General features: G+C 42.9%; 1 protein-coding gene across 2 annotated transcripts in view; it reads left to right on the forward strand.

Moving 5' to 3' along the window:
• Positions 1–22,619, forward strand: part of iqgap3 (IQ motif containing GTPase activating protein 3) — a 46,283-nt gene extending 23,664 nt beyond the window's left edge. For both annotated transcript variants that reach the window (XM_062992405.1, XM_062992406.1), the window contains 16 exons: positions 1,882–2,090; positions 2,171–2,323; positions 3,964–4,127; positions 4,229–4,453; positions 5,002–5,142; positions 6,514–6,598; positions 6,686–6,918; positions 8,394–8,526; positions 8,674–8,776; positions 8,861–9,008; positions 10,302–10,389; positions 10,476–10,688; positions 19,024–19,184; positions 19,280–19,408; positions 21,320–21,428; positions 21,608–22,619. In XM_062992405.1, the coding sequence (XP_062848475.1) occupies positions 1,882–2,090; positions 2,171–2,323; positions 3,964–4,127; positions 4,229–4,453; positions 5,002–5,142; positions 6,514–6,598; positions 6,686–6,918; positions 8,394–8,526; positions 8,674–8,776; positions 8,861–9,008; positions 10,302–10,389; positions 10,476–10,688; positions 19,024–19,184; positions 19,280–19,408; positions 21,320–21,428; positions 21,608–21,721 (2,408 nt within the window). In that variant the 3' untranslated portion in view covers positions 21,722–22,619. The remainder of the gene's footprint in view (positions 1–1,881; positions 2,091–2,170; positions 2,324–3,963; positions 4,128–4,228; positions 4,454–5,001; positions 5,143–6,513; positions 6,599–6,685; positions 6,919–8,393; positions 8,527–8,673; positions 8,777–8,860; positions 9,009–10,301; positions 10,390–10,475; positions 10,689–19,023; positions 19,185–19,279; positions 19,409–21,319; positions 21,429–21,607) is intronic.
• The last annotated feature ends 2,023 nt before the right edge of the window (positions 22,620–24,642 follow it).

Here is a 24,642-nt window from a genome sequence, read left to right on the forward strand (position 1 = left end):
TCATTATCGAATGTCGCAAGTACAGTACAATAAGAAATCAATAAGGAATCCCGAATAATCTGATAGAAATTTTCAACTCAACACTAAAAAAAAAGTAATAAAATTTCTTGCAATACCTGAACTAATCACAAAAGTGTGAAAACATCAAAAATCTAACGAAGCACCTCTCAGCCACAATTATTAATTACTTAAGCAATAGAACACGAGAGGGAGTGTGTTATCGCGAATAACAACACGGCTGTGATTTGGTCGCAGGCACGAGCCGAAGTCGAGTGCCGTAGATCATCAGAGCCATGATGTTATTCTCGATAACACACGACCTCGAGTGTTCTACTGCTTTTATACAACAGTTTTTACAAAATAAAGAAAGAAAATAAATCAAAGAAGCCCTGAATTTCATAATAAATATGCTTTAATATTGACAATACCTTCCGCCAAAAAGTAGTTCCACACCGAATATAAAGTTTAACACTACAAAGCAGACATCCCAAGTTGCAAAAACTCATTTCAGGGAAGTAAGAATAACAACAAGAAAAAGGTAAGAACCTCCGAAGGGAAAAAAAGAAATAAAAAAACCTCTTGCACACACCAGAGGATATACGGGTGATAACAGAACTCTTAGAAGCTGCTAACTGGGCTATTATGCTAACTGTTCGCGTTACAAACACATTAAAGTTCCCTACATAGTGCACTAGATAGTGTATCAAATCACGGATTTATGTTCCCTACATAGTGCACTAGATAGTGAATTAGACAATTGGTTATGTTCCCTATACAGTGCGATAGATTGTATATCAGATCACGGATTTAAAACGTGATCGGGAGCTGTGTCGCCTGTGTGCACGTTTGTGTGTGAAGTATTATTAAAAAGAAATACAGGAGATAAACTGTTCAGTAGAGCTTTGTTTTATTGCATCCTTAAACTGAACCCACGCATGCGTATACGGCATCAAGCATAACTCCGTATTCTGGGTTAACCCTTTAACGTCTTAAAGGCACAACAGTGTGCATGCAGTTTGTCGTTACTGGCAACGCGTCAGCGGAGTAATACCGTTGTGGTGTGAAAAGCCCGTGCTGTTGTCACGAATATCAGCACGGTTAGAAGGCTTCTCAACCAATCAGATTGTACGGTCGGAACTAACTGTTGTATAAATGAAGACATGATGTTAAACCCCTTAATCAACATATCACAGAAAAAAGGAAAAAAAAGAGAACTTACGTATGAAAAAATCCTGACATGAATGTGACCAATGTGTTAACATGGTGTTAAACCATAAAATAAACAAACAAACAAACATAAACTTGTACACGTTACATCTTGTAAACCACAGTTGGACCAGAGAGAGTAAGATGCTTTGTTTGTGTTGCCTGTCTTGCGCGTAAATCATGGACAAAATGCGGGTCTCTTGATCTTTCCTGTTTTTAATGCATTTTCTCCCCAAAATTTCCCATCCCATTTAGTCATATCCAGTTCCTCGATTTTGTATTCCGGCCTCCTGATCGAGGAGGGTCGTGAATAACACACGCCCGCTCCGACACGTGTACAGTACGGGTCGCTTCTTTTCACCTGCAGGACGTGGGTTCATTTGGAGAGCCGTATCGTGCCACGATCTCTGTTAGACCCCGTCTCTGTGCAGCACCATCGATCAGCCAGCAGGGGTCGTAATTGCAGCAGTTATGAGGAAAACTCCCCTTAACAAAATCGTCATTTGCCAAATCAACTAGCAGACTGATGGCCAATTTTGTCTGCTGCACTGCCGAATGTGCCTGCTAGGGGGCGCCCAGCTGACCGGCAGCAGAGCTGAGATTCGAACCGGGGATAAGCTATCAGAATATCCCACTGCGCCACCTAAAATTTTAATTCCTGTCTGTCTGTAACAGTGCACTCCAGTACCCCCCCGCTGTCTGTAGTGCGGAAGTTCGCCCACCTTCTGGAGCTGGGCGACGACGACATCCGCCAGGAGGGCGAGCTGCTGCGCCTGCGAGAGGAGGTGGTGCGCACCATCCGCTCCAACAGGCAGCTGGAGTCCGACCTGGACCTCATGGACCTGAAGATCGGCCTGCTGGTCCGCAACCGCGTCACGCTCCAGGTCGGTAGCGCGCAGGCAGTTAGTTTCAGGATGATCTTAGTCTGGGGGCTAAGCCTGTCTGGTCTGTTTCTGTGGTGCAGGAGGTCGTGTCACACCACAAGAAGCTCACCAAGAAGAACAAGGAGGAGCTGTCGGACATGATGGCCCTGGATAAACACAAAGGTCTCAAGTCTCTGAGTAAAGAGAAGCGAGAGAAGCTGGAGGCTTATCAGCATCTTTTCTATCTGCTGCAGGTACACACGCCTCTATAGGAGTGCATGTACATACACTATATGGCCAAAAGTATGTGGACAGCCCTTAAATCAATTATACAAAATTATAAACCCTATATCCAGAAAGGATATACACTTAATATGCAATAAACAAATTTAGAAATTGATGCCTGGCTGCAACACACTCAAAAATTTGGGGCTTTAGTCAATATTATGAATAGTTCCAAAGCATGATGCTGCCAGCACCATAATTCACTGTGTGTATGCTGTTTTTTTATACCATTTTTTTTTTTTTTTTTTTTTTTTTTTTTTTTTTAAATTATAGCCAAAAAGTTCATCCTTGCTCTCTTCAGACCATAAGACATTTTTCCTTGGTTTTGGAAGCCTTGATGTAGGTTTTTGTATTACGATTATGTAGCCTGGCTTGGAGGTTGAGGGCTGTTGCACTGACTGCGTGTTATCTGCGTGTAGTAACTCTATTTTTTTATCTTTGTTTAACTCTGATTTTAGCAACACACACACTTAACTGCATGAGTAACAGGACTGAGGTTTTAAACCTAGAATTACTGTAGTAAATACATGAAATATAGCAGCACATATAGTAGAACATGCTAAAGCACCAGAATTATCACACAATGTTCTTTTTATATACATATAAACTAATAACAAACAGAATAAATGTGGGTAACAGGAATGAACGTGGAGACGAATCTTCAGTCAGACTTACGACTTACTAATGCTAATGCTCTTCCCGTGAGCTTCAGTAGATACAGATGATGAACATTTCTGTTCTAAATGTGACCTGATTGATGAGAATATTCTCACATGTTTATGATCAGAAGGATGAATATGTGAGGGTAACAGGATTGAGGGGATTTTAACCACATTATTCTACAATTCTGATTAACACACATGTACCTGATAAAAGGTGAAACTGCCCCATATTGCGCAACATGCCAAACACCGATTACAATAAAACATTTAATGCTGGAATGTGTCATCTATAACCATGAAAGACAACAGATCTTATCAGCAAAAACCATAAAGGAACTCTTTACCAAGACAAAAGCAACAACACTCCTAAAATTCCTGTCATTAACAAAACTGAAGCAACACATTTAAATGAACATACATAGACAACAGACATAACTCCTCTAAGTCAAATGAAATAAGTAAATAAGACCGATCACGACCTTTCCTGCTATGAACATGGCCCAAAGGGCAGACATGGCGTTAAAAACTAAACACTAACTAACTAACATGGATGTGATCTGGAGTCACCAAACACTGCAGGAAAAATGGATTTCTGACAGATTTTACTCTTATATTTCATTCTACAGTTTCGGGTCCAAAATTTGCAATTAGATCAACGTGCTGGACACTTTGCTCAATGAATAAATGTATTTTAAAGATTATTTTCATCTACATTTATACATATAATGTCCTAGGGATGGAAATGGCACCGATTCGGTGGAATAGCCATTCGACCTCACAGCACAGACGTACGAGGAATATGGGAGATTGTGGTCACATGTAGTACCAGTATTTGCCTCTTGATGTAAAGTGCTTGATGATGTTGTTGTGCCGTATTTTATTTACTTGTTGATGCCGGTCCTCACTGCATGGCATAGTGATAATATTGACTTTTTCCATGTATACAGACCCAGCCCTCCTACCTGGCCCAGCTCCTGTTCCTAATGCCACAAAACAAGAGCACACGCTTCATGGAGACGGTCATCTTCACCCTCTTCAACTACGGCTCTGACTGTAGAGAGGCCTACCTACTGCTGCAGCTCTTCACCGCAGCCCTGCGCCACGAGATCAAGTACGGTTCCCATACACGATGCACCGTGCTTACAATCGTGTATAAATCAGGCCTGTTATTCCACACTCAACATTTCATCTGTGTGTGTGTGTGTGTGTCAGACTGAAGGTGGACCAGCCTCAGGAGGTCGTGACGGGGAACCCCACGGTCATAAAAATGCTGGTGAGCTTCTACCGGCACGCTCGTGGTCAGAACGCGCTCAGGGAGATCCTGGAGCCGGCGGTGCGCGAGGTCCTGCAGGACCGCACGCTCAGCATTCGCACCGACCCTGTGGAGATCTACAAGAGCTGGATCAACCAGACCGAGAGCCAGACCGGCCACAAGAGGTCAGCGCCGCGCACACTGTCGAATTAAACCCATAAGTGTCATTTTCATCATGTAAGTGATGCGAATTTCGCCAAATTGTTGGAGCTGCTGTTAAAATATGCTGAACAACAAGTACTCTGATCCAAGCTAGCTCAGTATTCACCACCTCTGCATTGAGGCAGTAAATAATGGAGAGTGGTGTGATGATGGGTGAAAAGAAGCGGTTGGCTGCTTAGGTCCAGCACTTCTGGACCAAGGTGGCGGTCTGCAGCAGTTGGGTTTTGTTTTTTGTTTTTTTTAGACCTAATGTTAAAATGCATTCTCCAGATAAAGGGATGCACATGACGACTGGTGCAGAATTTGGCATAACATCAGCATTATGAATAACCGATTAGACTATGGACATAAGCCTGTCGTTCCATAAATACCATCAATTAATTCGTACTATTTAAAGAACCGTTATTAACCCAGCCATCAAATAAGTCACGTCAGCGTACGTTAATACTCTCAAAGTTCTGTCTGGAGCGTTTTATGCATCTGTGTATATGTGTGTGCGCTGTCTGATCAGCTCCCTGCCGTATGAGGTGAGTGCGGAGCAGGCGCTCGGTCACCCAGAGGTGCAGCGACGCTTGAACATCGCCATCACCAACCTGAAGAATCTGACCGACCGCGTCCTTCACTGCATCACCGGCAACCTGCACAAACTGCCGTATGTATATATCGTATACACGATTGTTTCCTTGCTAGCGGTTTTTAAGTCTGTGGGACTAATATAGAGTTGCATCAGGACCAATCACCCCCCTCCCAACCAGAAATATCCAATCAAATGCATGTAGACGCCTGACTGGCTGATAGCACCTTTAAGATTTAAATCCAGGTCTCAGCGCCCCCCTTTTTAAGAAATACTTGTGTAAATCTTTTACATTATTACCCTTTTCATATCTTACGGCAAGCCGTGGTGGGAACTCCTTACATATTTATCCATATGCCATTGCTGCTGACCCATACAGATGCCCGGCGACCGGTCGGCGCTGGATTTGCCGGCTCGGGAGCGACTCGGCGTTCGCTCGGCGATCAAAACTCGGCTCTCGATCGCTGTGAGTGAACTATCCAACGACTCGATCTGATCCGAGTCGAGATTTCTAACGTGTCAGGTATCCGATCCGAGTTGCACGTCTGGCAGCGAGTGCTGTGTCGAACGGCCAATGAGAACGCAGGATACGGTGTGAGGGGAAACGCAGGAGAGGAGTGTAAACAGGTGGGACGGGGGGATAATATACTGTAGTTTACATCAGGATACATCAGCACACACACACACGTCTTACTGTATTTCTGACCTGATCGTTGTCTACAAAACACCAGCGGTGCAAAAATATTAATTAACCTTCAACACACTATAGAACAATCCAACTTTGATCTCTCGCTACTTGTTGACGTGCATTTTTTGGACGTGGTATCATTAAACACCTCGTCACTTCTCGCGTTTGTTTTCGTGACGGAACGTAGTTTGGGAGAGCAGAGAAGCTCGCCTGCGATTCCAATCGGTGATGGATGGTGTAGTGTGTGACCCCCCCCCCTATCGCAGATCGGTCGTGTAGTGTGAACTTGGCGTTAGCAGCAACAAATGTAAGTCTAATAGCATTATAACCCTCCTAACCGTTTTTAGACTGGTGCTCTTGGGCTGTGTCTTAAATGTAACGACACATCTGGCCTCGTCTTGACGTGGTACAAGACAAGCGGTGATTGTTTTTCAGCTGCCTTGTTAAAACGAGTCGGCTCACTGAGTGGTTAAATGGGTGAATTGGGAGTAACGTAGAGAAAACCTGAAACTCTGTAGAGCTGTAAGTCTCCAGGACCAGGGGTTTGAACCGGCAACCTTCTGATTACTAGAACGGCCTACAAATGTGTGCATGCATAAGTCTGTAGTCGAAGGCAAGCACATTTCCATCTGAAGAACCTGATGCTTCGATGGTCCGAGGCCCGTACAGGAGATATTGTTGCTCCGTGTCCTGGGGAATCGGCTACGTTTGGCGTACGTGTGAGATTTCTGCTGTCGTCTTTCCCCACCCGTGTGTGTTAGGTACGGTTTTCGCTACACCGCTAAGGTTCTGCGAGACTCTCTGCACGAGAAGTTTCCCCAGGCCGGCGAGGACGAGCTGTACAAGGTAGGACGCGCGCCCGGGGTTCCGATTCTTCTCATGACCGGGTGCGGTGTTGGCTATATCTACGTTCGTAATCGGCGCTGCTTTTAGATCGTAGGTAACCTGGTGTACTACCGCTACATGAACCCCGCCGTGGTGGCTCCTGATGGATTCGACGTGGTGGAATTCGGGGTGGGTTCGGCCCTGCTCCCCGACCAGCGGAGAACCCTGGGATCGATCGCCCGGATCCTCCAGCACAGCGCGGCGCACAAACACTTCCACGGAGACTCGGTTCACCTGCGAGCTCTGAACGACTACATTACACTCATGCACAGCAAGTTCAGGTATATTCATTCATACCTATATATTTCATATTATATTCTTATATTTAATATTTATCCCTATACTGTATATACCTTTTATATAAACATATCTACCATCATATCAAACTGACATTTGAAATGTTTGGTCATGTTTTTTCAATAATTGAATAGCAGCAAGTGTGTTAAAGTGCATGTGCAGTAGTTTAAACAATATAAGAATATATAATATATACGATTATAAAAATAGATAAACCACTGCTCCTATTATTATATCAGATGCACGATTTGTACACATTATTTTGCATACCATATATTGTATATATTCACGTTATATATTGGCTACACCCTGCTTACTCTGTTAGTATTACTATTAGTTTGTCTTCTTTAGCTTGTTCAACTACTGGAGGCCAATATTTCCCTCAGGATAAATAAAGTGTCTGTCTGTCTATCTGTCTGTCTGCCTATCTACTTATAATTGTCTGTCTGTCTACCTATAATTGTCTGTCTGTCTATCTACCTTTTATTGTCTGTCTACCTATAATTGTCTGTCTATCTACCTATAATTGTCTGTCTATCTACCTTTTATTGTCTGTCTACCTATAATTATCTGTCTGTCTGTCTACCTATAATTATCTGTCTGTCTACCTATAATTATCTATCTACCTATAATTATTTGTCTATCTACTTATAATTATCTATCATCTATCTATAATTATCTATGATCTACCTATAATTGTCTATCTACCTATAGTTGTCTCTGTCTACTTATAATTATTTATCATCTATCTATAATTGTATATTTCTATCTATCTATAATTATCTATTTATCTATAATTGTATATCTCTCTATCTATATCTATCTATAATATCTATCATCTATCTATAATTATCTATCATCTATCTATAATTATCTATCTACCTATAATTATCTATCTACCTATAAATATCTATCTACCTATAATTTGTCTATCTACTTATAATTATCTATCATCTATCTATAATTATGTCTATCTACCTATAATTATCTGTATCTACCTATAATTATGTCTGTCTGTCTACTTATAATTATTTATCATTTATCTATAATTATCTATTTATCTATAATTGTATATTTCTATCTATCTATAATTATCTATTTATCTATAATTGTATATTTCTATCTATCTATAATTATCTATTTATCTATAATTGTATATTTCTATCTATCTATAATTATCTATTTATCTATAATTGTATATTTCTATCTATCTATAATTATCTATTTATCTATAATTGTATATTTCTATCTATCTATAATTATCTATTTATCTATAATTGTATATCTCTCTATCTATATATATATCCATCTATAATTATCTATTATCTATCTACCTATAATTATCTATCTATAATTGTATATCTATCTATAATTATATATCTATCTATCTATAATTATCTATCTATAATTGTCTATATATCGTCCTCTTTATTTGGTTTATCTCGTCTCCGCCTAACAGGAAGTTTTTGAAAGCGGTGTGTGACGTTCCCGAGCCAGGCGAGCGCTTCAACATCGACGAGTACTCCGAGATGGTCATTCTCAACAAACCGGTCATCTACATCTCCATCGGCGAGCTCATCAACACCCACAAGGTACGAATATGTCCAAACCTTTTCTTTAATCTCACATGTTTAGGATCATCAGATCAATAATAATAATAGTGGTGTGTGTGTGTGTGTGTGTGTGTGTGTGTGTGTGTGTGTGTGTGTGTGTGTGTGTGTGTGTGTGTGTGTGTGTAGCTGCTGCTGGAGCACCAGGATGCTCTGTGTCCTGATCCGAATGACTCTCTGCTCTTTCTGCTGAGGGACCTCGGCAAGGTGCCCACCGTCCAGTCGCTTGTCGGTAGGTCTCGTGCCGTCTTTTCAAAATAATTTAGCTTTTTTAATCCTGATGACCTTCAAGCGTCTGATTTTAATGCTGGCGCAGGAGAGGGCGTCATCAACTCGGCCGACCCCAACCTCGAGCAGGTTTTGGCTCCCTATAACAAAATGGAGGTGTCCCTCACCCTCACCAGCAAGTTTGACGTCTTCAAGAGCTCGGAGGACAAACCTGACGTCAGAGGTATTCTACTCAGGTGAGCGCTGGGTTCCCATCGAGATCCGTATAGCGTACGGAGAGCCACGCTATCCGTGTTTACCGGATTGCTGGACCCAAGGCGGACATACCCCCACTCTACCTCTTCCTTACCCACTGAGATAACCAGTCATGTCTGTGTAGACGCCCGACCGGGTGATAGCACTCAGAGGTGGTGGATTAGCCACACGAGCGCCTTTAAACATACACTGTATGGACCAAAGTATTCAGACACCATGTCTAAATAATGAATTGATGTGTTTCAGCAAGACTAATTGCTATCAGGTGTAATCAATTATATAAAACAAATTAGTTTAGGGAAGACCCTTTCCTCTTTCAGCATAACTGTACCCTGTGTACAAAGCAAACTCTATAAAGACATGAATTAAAACTCAGTTTATAGCCAGTCCTGTCCGAATACTTTTGGCCATATAGTGTATACACCGATCAGCCATAACATTAAAACCACCTCCCTGTTTCTACACTCACTGTCCATTTTATCAGCTCCACTTACCATATAGAAGCACTTTGTAGTTATACAATTACTGACTGTAGTCCATCTGTTTCTCTACATGCTTTTCTTCAATGGTCAGGACCACCACAGAGCAGGTATTATTTAGGTGGTGGATGATTCTCAGCACTGCAGTGACACTGACATGGTGGTGGTGTGTTAGTGTGTGTTGTGCTGGTATGAGTGGATCAGACACAGCAGCGCTGCTGGAGTTTTTAAATACCGTGTCCACTCACTGTCCACTCTATTAGACGCTCCTACCTAGTCGGTCCACCTTGTAGATGGAAAGTCAGAGACGATCGCTCATCATTGCTGCTGTTTGAGTCGCTCATCTTCTAGACCTTCATCAGTGGTCACAGGACGCTGCCCACGGGGCGCTGTCGGCTGGATGTTTTTGGTTGGTGGACGATTCTCAGTCCAGCAGTGACAGTGAGGTGTTCAAAAAATCCAGCAGCACCAGCACAGCACACACTAACACACCAGCACCATGTCAGTGTCACTGCAGTGCTGAGAATGATCCACCACCTAAATAATACCTGCTCTGTGGTGGTCCGGTGGGGGTCCTGACCATTGAAGAACAGCATGAAAGGGGGCTAACAAAGCATGCAGAGAAACAGATGGACTACAGTCAGTAATTGTATAACTACAAAGTGCTTCTATATGGTAAGTGGAGCTGATAACATGGACAGTGAGTGTAGAAACAGGGAGGTGGTTTTAATGTTATGGCTGATCGGTGTATACATATACAGATGTACGTATTCATGCACTTTGCACCCGTTCCAGCACCAAGCAGCTGATCATCGATGTGATCCGAGCTCAGCCCGGAGACACCCTGAGCGACGTTCTCAGATCCTCGGTCTCTCGGGATCAGGTACGGTAAACGCACCCGCCACCCTTCGCGGTCCTTCGTCCTTCCCGTCTGTGTAAGACGACACTAATCGTCCCCCGGCGTTTTAGGAAGCGCAGCACGGCTGGATGATGCACCGCAGGGCGCAGAGAGACGCCCGCACTCCGGAGAAGATGAAGAGGAACAAGTCTCTGATCGCCGACAGCAACCTGACGCTGGAGGAGAAGAAGAGGAAGATCCAGCGCAGCCTGAGGAGACTGGAGGCTCTGGGAGTGCTCACCCCACCCGACTCGGAGACGCAGATCCTCCAGCTTATCGCCAAGGTAGAAAAACGCCAGTGGTTCGATGAATTGGGTGAATTGGGAGTAAAGTAAAGAAAACCTGAAATTCTGTAGAGCAGTAAGTCTCCAGAACCCAGGGGGTTTGACCCGGCAACCTTCTGATTACTAGTCCAGCCCTACAAATGTGTATACATGTATGGATTTAGATATGTAGTAAACCTGCTTATTACAAACCCCTGAACTGCAGGCAACCCAGTCAAGCGTGTGCGCTCTGTGTCTCTGATGTCGCCCTGATGGCAGCATGTGTGTAAACGCGTGCTCCCCCATACCATAACGGCTGTTGAATTCTTGCACCTTTCACTGATAAGTGTACGGATGGTGTTTTAAGTCAACTTTTATTTATATAGCGCTTTTTACAATAGACATCGTCTCAAAGCAACTTTACAAAATCCAGGACCAACAGATACAAAAACCCCTGTTGAGCAAGCCGAGGAACCAGACTCAGCAGGGCCCCGTCCTTCTTGGGTGGCCTGGAGGAAACTTTAAATAAATACACGATTTACACAAAGCATACGAACACAGAATTGAATGATCTAAAAGTTATAACTGGTAATAAATAGATAAATAATAATAGAGTTGTTATTCGCGCTAGTCTTCAATAAAGTCTGTAGTGATTTCTTGTCATTCTTGGTGCGATTACTCCAGACCCGTCACATCCGGCAGGAGCAGCATCGTTGTCACGGCAGTCTCGACTTTCAATCCTTAACCTCGGCGGGTAAACAGGTTTCCATCAGAATGCCCTCGGGGTAAAACAATAGAGAATGTAGTTAATAATGTACAATGCTAGTTGAGTAAAATAGTTTTACAGAGAGTTTTAGACTCCGGCAGCCCTAAATATTACAGCAGAACAAGGTCATGCAGGTAACAAGGTCATGAACACTGAATTTGACGACACGTCACTACAGCATTTCAGTTCACCTGAGAGGAGCTCATACCCAGAGCACTCTGCATCTTTTTGTTGATTAGAACCGATGTACAGCAATCCCTCCTCCAAAGGTGAACATCCGCGAAGTAAAAACCACGTGTTTATATGGTTATTTGTATATATTTTAAGCCCTTGTAAACACCCCCACACTCTTATAAACATTTCCCGCACAGTTATACAGCATAAAGCGGAATCCAGTGCTGCTCTCCTTCGCCGAGCCAATCGGCACCCAGGATACTTAACCGCGTGCTCTGATTGGGTAGCTTCTCAGCCATCCGCCAATAGCGTCCCGTGTATGAAATCAACTGGGCAAACCAACTGAGGAAGCATGTACCAGAAATAAAGAGACTCCTTGTTCGCAGAAATCCGCGAACCGGCGAAAAATCCGCGATATATATTTAGACACGCTTGCGTATAAAATCCGCGATATATATTTAGACACGCTTGCGTATAAAATCCGCGATATATATTTAGACACGCTTGCGTATAAAATCCGCGATATATATTTAGACACGCTTGCGTATAAAATCCGCGATATATATTTAGACACGCTTGCGTATAAAATCCGCAATATATATTTAGACACGCTTGCGTATGAAATACGCGATATATATTTAGACACGCTTGCGTATGAAATACGCGATATATATTTAGACACGCTTGCGTATAAAATCCGCGATATATATTTAGACACGCTTGCGTATAAAATCCGCGATATATATTTAGACACGCTTGCGTATAAAATCCGCGATATATATTTAGACACGCTTGCGTATGAAATACGCGATATATATTTAGACACGCTTGCGTATGAAATCCGCGATATATATTTAGACACGCTTGCGTATGAAATCCGCGATATATATTTAGACACGCTTGCGTATAAAATCCGCGATATATATTTAGACACGCTTGCGTATAAAATCCGCGATATATATTTAGACACGCTTGCGTATAAAATCCGCGATATATATTTAGACACGCTTGCGTATAAAATCCGCGATATATATTTAGACACGCTTGCGTATGAAATCCGCGATATATATTTAGACACGCTTGCGTATGAAATCCGCGATATATATTTAGACACGCTTGCGTATGAAATACGCGATATATATTTAGACACGCTTGCGTATAAAATCCGCGATATATATTTAGACACGCTTGCGTATAAAATCCGCGATATATATTTAGACACGCTTGCGTATAAAATCCGCAATATATATTTAGACACGCTTGCGTATGAAATACGCGATATATATTTAGACACGCTTGCGTATGAAATACGCGATATATATTTAGACACGCTTGCGTATAAAATCCGCGATATATATTTAGACACGCTTGCGTATAAAATCCGCGATATATATTTAGACACGCTTGCGTATAAAATCCGCGATATATATTTAGACACGCTTGCGTATGAAATACGCGATATATATTTAGACACGCTTGCGTATGAAATCCGCGATATATATTTAGACACGCTTGCGTATGAAATCCGCGATATATATTTAGACACGCTTGCGTATAAAATCCGCGATATATATTTAGACACGCTTGCGTATAAAATCCGCGATATATATTTAGACACGCTTGCGTATAAAATCCGCGATATATATTTAGACACGCTTGCGTATAAAATCCGCGATATATATTTAGACACGCTTGCGTATGAAATCCGCGATATATATTTAGACACGCTTGCGTATGAAATCCGCGATATATATTTAGACACGCTTGCGTATGAAATACGCGATATATATTTAGACACGCTTGCGTATGAAATCCGCGATATATATTTAGACACGCTTGCGTATAAAATCCGCGATATATATTTAGACACGCTTGCGTATGAAATCCGCGATATATATTTAGACACGCTTGCGTATGAAATCCGCGATATATATTTAGACACGCTTGCGTATGAAATCCGCGATATATATTTAGACACGCTTGCGTATAAAATCCGCGATATATATTTAGACACGCTTGCGTATGAAATACGCGATATATATTTAGACACGCTTGCGTATAAAATCCGCGATATATATTTAGACACGCTTGCGTATGAAATACGCGATATATATTTAGACACGCTTGCGTATGAAATACGCGATATATATTTAGACACGCTTGCGTATAAAATCCGCGATATATATTTAGACACGCTTGCGTATAAAATCCGCGATATATATTTAGACACGCTTGCGTATAAAATCCGCGATATATATTTAGACACGCTTGCGTATAAAATCCGCGATATATATTTAGACATGCTTGCGTATGAAATCCGCGATATATATTTAGACACGCTTGCGTATAAAATCCGCGATATATATTTAGACACGCTTGCGTATAAAATCCGCGATATATATTTAGACACGCTTGCGTATAAAATCCGCGATATATATTTAGACATGCTTGCGTATAAAATCTGCGATATATATTTAGACATGCTTGCGTATAAAATCCGCGATATATATTTAGACACGCTTGCGTATAAAATCTGCGATATATATTTAGACATGCTTGCGTATAAAATCTGCGATATATATTTAGACATGCTTGCGTATAAAATCCGCGATATATATTTAGACATGCTTGCGTATAAAATCCGCTATATATATTTAGACACGCTTGCGTATAAAATCTGCGATATATATTTAGACATGCTTGCGTATAAAATCTGCGATATATATTTAGACATGCTTGCGTATAAAATCCGCGATATATATTTAGACATGCTTGCGTATAAAATCCGCTATATATATTTAGACATGCTTGCGTATCCGCTATATATATTTAGACATGCTTGCGTATAAAATCTGCGATATATATTTAGACATGCTTGCGTATAAAATCTGCGATATATATTTAGACATGCTTGCGTATAAAATCCGCGATATATATTTAGACATGCTTGCGTATAAAATCCGCTATATATATTTAGACATGCTTGCGTATCCGCTATATATATTTAGACATGCTTGCGTATAAAATCCGCGATATATATTTAGACATGCTTGCGTATAAAATCCGCGATATATATTTAGACATGCTTGCGTATAAAATCCGCGATATACAGTGTATCACAAAAGTGAGTACACCCCTCACATTTCTACAGATATTTAAGTATATCTTTTCATGGGACAACACTGACAAAATGACACTTTGACACAATGAAAAGTAGTCTGTGTGCAGCTTATATAACAGTGTAAATTTATTCTTCCCTCAAAATAACTCAATATACAGCCATTAATGTCTAAACCACCGGCAACAAAAGTGAGTACACCCCTTAGTGAAAGTTCCTGAAGTGTCAATATTTTGTGTGGCCACCATTATTTCCAAGAACTGCCTTAACTCTCCTGGGCATGGAGTTTACCAGAGCTTCACAGGTTGCCACTGGAATGCTTTTCCACTCCTCCATGATGACATCACGGAGCTGGCGGATATTCGAGACTTTGTGCTCCTCCACCTTCCGCTTGAGGATGCCCCAAAGATGTTCTATTGGGTTTAGGTCTGGAGACATGCTTGGCCAGTCCATCACCTTTACCCTCAGCCTCTTCAATAAAGCAGTGGTCGTCTTAGAGGTGTGTTTGGGGTCATTATTATGCTGGAACACTGCCCTGCGACCCAGTTTCCGGAGGGAGGGGATCATGCTCTGCTTCCGTATTTCACAGTACATATTGGAGTTCATGTGTCCCTCAATGAAATGTAACTCCCCAACACCTGCTGCACTCATGCAGCCCCAGACCATGGCATTCCCACCACCATGCTTGACTGTAGGCATGACACACTTATCTATGTAATCCTCACCTGATTGCCGCCACACATGCTTAAGACCATCTGAACCAAACAAATTAATCTTGGTCTCATCAGACCATAGGACATGGTTCCAGTAATCCATGTCCTTTGTTGACATGTCTTCAGCAAACTGTTTGTGGGCTTTCTTGTTTAGAGACTTCAGAAGAGGCTTCCTTCTGGGGTGACAGCCATGCAGACCAATTTGATGTAGTGTGCGGCGTATGGTCTGAGCACTGACAGGCTGACCCCCCACCTTTTCAATCTCTGCAGCAATGCTGACAGCACTCCTGCGCCTATCTTTCAAAGACAGCAGTTGGATGTGACGCTGAGCACGTGCACTCAGCTTCTTTGGACGACCAACGCGAGGTCTCTTCTGAGTGGACCCTGCTCTTTTAAAACGCTGGATGATCTTGGCCACTGTGCTGCAGCTCAGTTTCATGGTGTTGGCAATCTTCTTGTAGCCTTGGCCATCTTCATGTAGCGCAGCAATTCGTCTTTTAAGATCCTCAGAGAGTTCTTTGCCATGAGGTGCCATGTTGGAACTTTCAGTGACCAGTATGAGAGAGTGTGAGAGCTGTACTACTAAATTGAACACACCTGCTCCCTATGCACACCTGAGACCTAGTAACACTAACAAGTCGCATGACATTTTGGAGGGAAAATGAAAAGCAGTGCTCAATTTGGACATTTAGGGGTGTAGTCTCTTAGGGGTGTACTCACTTTTGTTGCCGGTGGTTTAGACATTAATGGCTGTATATTGAGTTATTTTGAGGGAAGAATAAATTTACACTGTTATATAAGCTGCACACAGACTACTTTTCATTGTGTCAAAGTGTCATTTTGTCAGTGTTGTCCCATGAAAAGATATACTTAAATATCTGCAGAAATGTGAGGGGTGTACTCACTTTTGTGATACACTGTATATTTAGACATGCTTGCGTATCCGCTATATATATTTAGACATGCTTGCGTATAAAATCCGCGATATATATTTAGACACGCTTGCGTATAAAATCCGCGATATATATTTAGACATGCTTGCGTATAAAATCCGCGATATATATTTAGACATGCTTGCGTATAAAATCCGCGATATATATTTAGACATGCTTGCGTATAAAATCTGCGATATATATTTAGACATGCTTGCGTATAAAATCCGCGATATATATTTAGACATGCTTGCGTATAAAATCCGCGATATATATTTAGACATGCTTGCGTATAAAATCTGCGATATATATTTAGACATGCTTGCGTATAAAATCCGCGATATATATTTAGACATGCTTGCGTATAAAATCCGCGATATATATTTAGACATGCTTGCGTATAAAATCCGCGATATATATTTAGACATGCTTGCGTATGAAATCCGCGATATATATTTAGACATGCTTGCGTATGAAATCCGCGATATATATTTAGACACGCTTGCATATAGAGTGAAGCCGCGAAAGTCGAAGCGCGATATAGCGAGGGATTACTGTACTGATGTTTCTTGCAGCGGTGGACCGTGTTAGGCGACAGTGGTTTTCTGAAGGTTCTCATTCCATGACGTCTAAGGGCTCGAAGGTCATTTACATTTTCAGCATTTAGCAGACGCTTTTATCCAAAGCGACTTGCACAATGAGCTGAACACGATGAGCAATCGAGGGTTATGCTCAGGGACCAAAGGGTGTCAACTTTGGTGGTGGCGGGGCTTGAACCGGCAACCTTCTGATTACTAGTCCGGCACCTTTACCACTGAGCTACCAGGTCATACATTTACGTCTGAGCTACCAACCAGGTCATGCGTTTTCAACAGTGGTTTTCGGCCCCACCCTGAATATTCTCACAATATTATGTACGGTAGACGGTAAAAAACCTAAATCGATCATGACCCACTCATCCGTTACCAATTTCCCACCGGTCGGCTGGGCGCCTACTAGCGGGCGTAATCGTCGGTGCCTGCAGCAGACACGTTCCCGCTAGGGCGGGATGTCCGGACTATGTGGGCGGGTCTTCAAAGCTGTGTAAGAACCCTGATTGGCAGATAGAGGCGCCCGTGCAGAATGCATGGGTGCAAAAGGGTTCCGCTAAGGCAGGGGTGTCCAAACTTTTTTTTCCTGAGGGCCGCATACAGAAAAATATACAAAGGACTGGGCCACTCACTAGACGTGATGTATACTGTCTCACTTCTAATGCATGAATATTGGCAAAATCAATCAAATGCAGGTAAATTACGTTTGATAATTGAACATGTTTGAAGAAAAAAGAAAAACCTCCATCACAGCTCTCCATTAGTAGATTTTCATTTTATTTTTTACAAAAAGGTTGACCGGTCGTTCTCTCAGTGACGGCCTCAGATTGTTTCTTAGGGTGCTGATCCCTCTTCAGTGTCCTGTATAAAGAGAAGAGAAATAGGGGATGTGGCGCCACAAAGTGTTTAAACTAAGAAGTACAACACAGTTAAGCACAAATATTATGTGTGGGCCGTAGTCTGGACACCCCTGCGCTCAGGGGCGATTTAATGCACGGGCTTACCTGGGCTTCAGCCCAGGGACCCCGAATAATTGAGGGCCCCGGATTGGCTGTTTTATTTTTTTTGTTATTTTGGGTAATAAGATCGGGGAAGCTTACAAACCAATGATTTTGTAAATCATTTACATGTTATTCATGTTTCTGACTGTTGATTGGCCAGATAAACTCTAACGAGCTGCTGTAATTCTGATTGGTGGTTGTGAACGTTAGAGCTAGTATGTGAGTGACATTCAGCTCAGCCAATCAGAATGCAGCACCAGGTTTGTACAGGTGCGTTCGGACGTTCTGCTGCAGTTAGTTTTGTATATGAGACTCGCCGTATGGTCCCAGCATTGAAGTTCGGGTGCTGGAGCTGGAGCTCGGCAGTCTAAAGTGCTAAAATTATTTTTGCACTGGGGCCCATGAGCTCCTAGTTACGCCACTGAACTCTGTTGTCTTGCGTTGTGTGCTGATTTCATGAAAACTATACGTGGGGGCCCACAACCAGCCGTAGCCCCTGGGCCCACAGGCAGGTTAAATCGCCTCTGCCTGCGCTAAGGGCTTCATGCAGGTCGGAGGAGGCGTGAGCAGCAATACACCCACCTCGACTGCAATCAGGGATCCAGCAGCAGCGGAAGACAGATTGAGTACGATAAATTGGGAGAAAATGCAAAGAGAAAGTGGCGTAAAACCCAAATATATGAATAAATAAATAATACGTTTTCAGCGATGCCTAGATGCACCTTATTCGCTTACCACTTCCCTCATCTTTCGAAGTATAACTAATCACTAGGACTTCCAAAAAAGGAGCATAAAACACTGAGAAAAAGGCGAGAACGAAGCGAGCCTCCCGACAAAACGGAGCTTATCACTCATGTAAACGGAGAGATGTGCGCCGGCTACTGGGCGATTACTGTACCACATTCAGTTTTCCAGACTTTTGTCTGTTAAATGGAAGTTCCTTGATTCTTCCTTGAGCTGTCCCATCTTTTTTTAGAAACACAGTTTGTGTTTGTTTGTGACCTCCGGTCAGGATGGTACGGGCTGGAAATAAAAATGTCAGTCCTTTGATTTCTGTGGCAGGACATCCGTCACCAGCGCCTGTACCGGCAGAGACGGCAGGCCGAGCTGGTGAAGCTGAGAGACACCCTGCACAGCCTGCACTGCAAGAGCTCCTTCCACTCGGAGCAGATCGACTACTACAGTCAGTACATCTCCACCTGCCTGCACAACCTCACCGCCAGGTAACGCACACGGCCACGCACCCCCGACACGTTCAGCGCCGGACACGCGAGCGATGAGACGCAGCTGACCGAGAGGTTGTGTGTCGCTTTTACAGCCAGATGAACAGAAAGAAGACGGGAGACGCTAAAGGGAAAAAGAGCAAGCAGAGCGCGCTGACCTACACCGCCGCCCGACTCCACGAGAAGGGCGTCCTGCTGGAGATAGAAGACCTGCCCATCACACAGTAAGACCTCAGTACTTCAGACGGGGACCTACTCAGCATATACTCAGTCTATGAGTCTGATTTAGACTAGATATAGGGTTGAATTGCACTCGGTCTGATCACGAAGAGCCCGATCACCACACGCACCTCCGACACGTGTCCAGTCTGCGGACGCTCATCGCGCGAATTCCCACACAAACCCGTATTGCGTACACTGAGCTCCATGTGACCCCCTGCGTGCGCTCGGACCAGTCCCAGAGAACGCCGACGCAGAGGGAACAAACCCAGTCCGGAATCCCAGCGGTTTCGGGCAGTGGTAGCTCGGCGGTTAAGGTACTAGACTGGTCACTTAAAGGTTGTCTGTTCAAGCCCCACCGTCCCCTGAGCAAGGTCCTTAATTCCTCAATTGCTCAGACCGTATCAGTCATCATTGTAAGTCGATTCGGATAAAAGCGTCTACTAAATGCTCCGAATGAAATTAATAAAGTCAAAGTGAACTTTATTGTCATTCAGACTATACAGCTAGGAGTGCACAGCTGAACCAGATCGCGTTTCCCAAGCTCCAATGTGCAGAATATAAAACGAGATAGAAAAAGAGCATATACAAGACAAAATATACATTAAGTTTTAAAAAAGATATACATTCAGTAAAAAAATAAAAAGCACTATTGCACATACATTGTAAACGGACATAAAATACACGTTAAGTAAAGTAAAAAATATATACACACGTAGGAAATATTGCACATAATTTGCAGTGATGAGGTACCGGTGTAATAAATAAATAAAATGCCTGGTGTTAAACACTTAAGATATTGCACAGAATATAATAAAGGTGTAGCAGCATGATGTAGGTATTTAAATCTTAATAAATATATGTGGTTAGAAAGTCCGTAAGTGTGAGCAGGTATGTTGTTATAGGGAGTTTAGTCATCTGGTGGCTTGTGGAAGAAAGTCCCCTGCTTCAAACACGGCCTCGTATAAGCTGGTCTGTCCAGTCAGACGGGGGCACACAGCTTTATAAGACAAACGTATTACATAGAAGAAAACAAAGAGAACTTTTTCATTTAAAACACTTATATTATCACTGTATAATAATACCATTGTATCTAAGACTTAAACTGTAAACGCCAACAAAAATATGCTATGGAAATTGAAAAAAAATGAGGGTTTATAGCACAAACTTGCGTGCATCCATCGATCTATATTGCTGCTGTTCACTTTTAGATCACACTCCCGTCTGCGTCGTCAGACCTGTGCCCGTCTACTGCGGAACCCTAAATCCAGCTTGTATAAATCCCACTTGTTCTCTTCACCGGCTTCCTGTAGCTGCTCGCATTCAGTTTGAAACACTGATGCTCGCCGACAAAGCCAAAAATGGAGCAGCCCCGAGCCACCTTCTGGGTCTAATCAAACCACGCGATCTGTACCGCGCAACCTCCGAGCCACCGGTCTCGCTCGACTTGATCCTCCACCCTGGACTCGAGGAAGACGAGCATCAGCGTCGAGGATCTTCTCTGTACTGGCACCCAAGTGGTGGGACGAGCTTCCTCCGTCTCTCGCCGTCTTCAAAAGACGATTAAAAACCTTCATCACCTCTTTACTAAGCACTTAAGCTGACATGTACTTGCTTACTAACACTCATTCATTTATTGCGCAAAAAAACAACACTTTGGTTCTAACAGAGTATCAGCAGATTTAAACTAGAGTAAGGAAATGTTCACTATGAAAGCACTTCTGTAAGTCGCTCTGGATATGAAAATGTAAATGTATAAAGTGGCGTAAAACTCATAAATAAATACATTTTTCAAATAGCATGTTCGTAATATATGTAGGTCTTGGCTTAGTTCCTAATTTAGTGGTTTTAGAAATTGTTTAAAAGTGATTCTAGGTGTCTGTTTTAAACACGTCCCTCTGTGTCCGCGTGCGCAGGTTTAAAAACGTCATCTTCGACATCGTACCCAGCGAAGAGGACGGCACGTTCCTGGTTAAGGCTCGATTTTTGGGAGTGGACATGGAACGATTCCCGTTGAAATATCAGGTAATGAGTGGAAAAATGCAGCAGTGGCGGTTCGCGTAAACAATCGTCATCTGGATCGTGTTAGCCGACGCGCTCTTTCTGAACCGAAGGATGTGGGTGGGCGGTTCGTCCCGTCGTATTGGAACGCGGCCGTTGTTTAGGGATGACGAATGAAAGACGGCGTGTTTTCTGTGTTGAAGGACTTGCTGCAGCTCCAGTACGAGGGCGTCGCCGTGATGAAGATGTTCGATAAGGCCAAAGTCAACGTCAATCTTCTCATCTTCCTCCTCAACAAGAAATTCTTCAAAAAGTGAAGCGGGCCGGTCGGCAGGTCGTCCTACATTATAACAAAATACACTAAACACTCCGCGTCAGGTTTATAGCTCAGTTTTTTATATAAGCACTATAAAAACATTTAAATAACTATATGATTTATATTTTGTTTATCATAATTTCCATGCCAATTTTAAGGGTTTATTGTAAGAACACAGCGGACCTACATTTAATCGCTTGTGTCCGCTCGTCTATATTCCAGAGGGATCTAATTATGAGACGTATACGTTCTGCCGAGCTGCTTAACGTATACGTTCTAAAATGCCGTGATTCGCTTTCCTTACTACATTATTATATGCTGACATATTACTGTACGACACTATGTTTACTCATCAGCACAATGCTTTATTAAGTGGACAATCTGCTATAGTTTAATCTCACTAATCCTCTTTGTGTCTTACGTACGTAATACATCCATATTTTAATAGCACTATAGATTCGCTTGGTTGTTACTGCATTATTAATGGGTCGCACTTAAATCGAGCTCTCCAGCACTATTGGTTTTTCCTACTACTTAGCATGGCTGGATTAAACCGCACACTCGCATACAGCAGTCCAGTCAGCGATTAGCTGCGTACCGCCCCCGTCTTCCTGTCTGCTTGGAAGTTGGTGTACGACGGACAGCTCGGGTACCCGGTCAGCACCAGGAACTCGACTGCTAACCAGCAGGGTTTGAGTTCTAAGACTAGTCGTACCGCTGGACGTCTGAGTCTCAGTGTTTGTTCCTCCTGTATATATTTTCTTTCCTCTTTTCCTTTCGTCTGATGTAAACGTGTTGCTAATTGTATGATATCCAACTTGACGTTACTGTAAAATGTCTCGAAGCTTTTATCAGTCTTTATGACTAAACTATTTCATAATAAAGCAGCTTTTCTCTTATGTATGTATGTTTGGTCTTTTTTTTATTTTTTTTATTTAATTTACATTCACCACATACTGTTTTTAGAAGTACATAAGAAGTGTAAATAGTTTACTCAACTAATCTCAGCTTTGCTAACGGCCTGGCAGGCGTCTAAGCAGACAATGATTGATTCGTCCGAGGGAGGGAGGACCATAGGGACTCCTCATAACTGCTGCAATCACGACCTCTGGTGCTGCACGACATGCGACTAAGGGGATCGTGCAGGACCAGAGGTGAGGTTCGAACCAAGGTGGCCAGAACCCTAAAGCTGTGCAGCACCCACATTTGTATTAAAAGTTATTCAGTATAGTTCTAGTAGTTGTTCTGGGGTAGAAGGAGAAATCAGAGCGCCTTAAAGAAAGTCACACGTATAAAGTGAGGTTTGAACCAAGGTGACCAGGACCTTAAAACTGTGCGGCACTCGCACCGTATGATTTTTTTTATGGTGGGAGTACTGGGCCGCCTTGTGGAAAGTCACGTGTACAAAGTAGTATTACCAGCTTGTTTCAGACAGTGACCAAAGGTGAGGGTCAAACCAAGGTGGCCAGGACCCTAAAACTGTGCAACACCCACACTGTATTAAGTTATTAAGTATAGTTCCACACCTGAACCGCCTTGAGGAAAGTCAAACATACAAAGGAGTATTAGCAACTGTATTAGGGCCAGTGATAGCTCAGTGGTTAAGGTACTGGACTAGTAAGCAGAAGGTTGCCGGTTCAAGCCCCACCACCACCAAGTTGCCACTGTTGGGTCCCTGAGCAAGGCTCTTAACCCTCAATTGCTCATTGTGTTCCGCTCATTGTGTAAGTGGATAAAAGCGTCTGCTAAACGCTGAAAATGTAAACTCATTCAGGTTGGAACCAAGGTGGCCAGGACCCTAAAACTGTGCGGCACCCACACTATTAAGTTATTAAGTATAGTTCCAGTAGCCAGTCCACCTGGACCGCCTGGAGGAAAGTCAAACATACAAAGGAGTATTAGCAACTCATTTCAGGTTCGAACCAAGGTGGCCGGGACCTTAAAACTGTGCGGCACCCACACTGTATTAAAAGTTATTAAGTATAGTTCCAGTAGCCAGTCCACCTTCTGAGGGGAAAACTGGACCGCCTTGAGGAAAGTCAAACGTACAAAGGAGTATTAGCAACTCATTTCAGGTTCGAACCAAGGTGGCCGGGACCTTAAAACTGCGGCACCCACACTGTATTAAGTTATTAAGTATAGTTCCAGTAGCCAGTCCACCTGGACCGCCTTGAGGAAAGTCAAACATACAAAGGAGTATTAGCAACTGTATTAGGGCCAGTGATAGCTCAGTGGTTAAGGTACTGGACTAGTAAGCAGAAGGTTGCCGGTTCAAGCCCCACCACCACCAAGTTGCCACTGTTGGGTCCCTGAGCAAGGCTCTTAACCCTCAATTGCTCATTGTGTTCCGCTCATTGTGTAAGTGGATAAAAGCGTCTGCTAAACGCTGAAAATGTAAACTCATTCAGGTTGGAACCAAGGTGGCCAGGACCCTAAAACTGTGCGGCACCCACACTATTAAGTTATTAAGTATAGTTCCAGTAGCCAGTCCACCTGGACCGCCTGGAGGAAAGTCAAACGTACAAAGGAGTATTAGCAACTCATTTCAGGTTCGAACCAAGGTGGCCGGGACCTTAAAACTGTGCAACCACCCACGTCGTATTAAAGTTTTCAAATAAAGTTCCAGTAGCCAGTCCACCTTCTGTGTTTCGGTGGGGGAACTGGAGTGCCTTGAGGAAAGTCACGTGTTCACAAGAGGTGAAGTTCGAACCAGGGTGGCCGGGACCCTAAAACTGTGCACCACCCACACCACAATAAAGTTTCAAGTAAAGTTCCAGTAGCCAGTCCACCTTCTGCATTTGTGTGCAGATCGTCCTGATGAAAGTCACGCATACAAAGAAGTATCACCAACTCATTTGAGGTTCGAACCAAGGTGGCCAGGACCCTAAAACTACGCGGCACCCACACCGTATTAAAGTTTGT

The sequence above is a fragment of the Trichomycterus rosablanca genome, chromosome 3 (genome assembly GCF_030014385.1).
Source record: "Trichomycterus rosablanca isolate fTriRos1 chromosome 3, fTriRos1.hap1, whole genome shotgun sequence".
Classification (NCBI taxonomy): domain Eukaryota; kingdom Metazoa; phylum Chordata; class Actinopteri; order Siluriformes; family Trichomycteridae; genus Trichomycterus; species Trichomycterus rosablanca.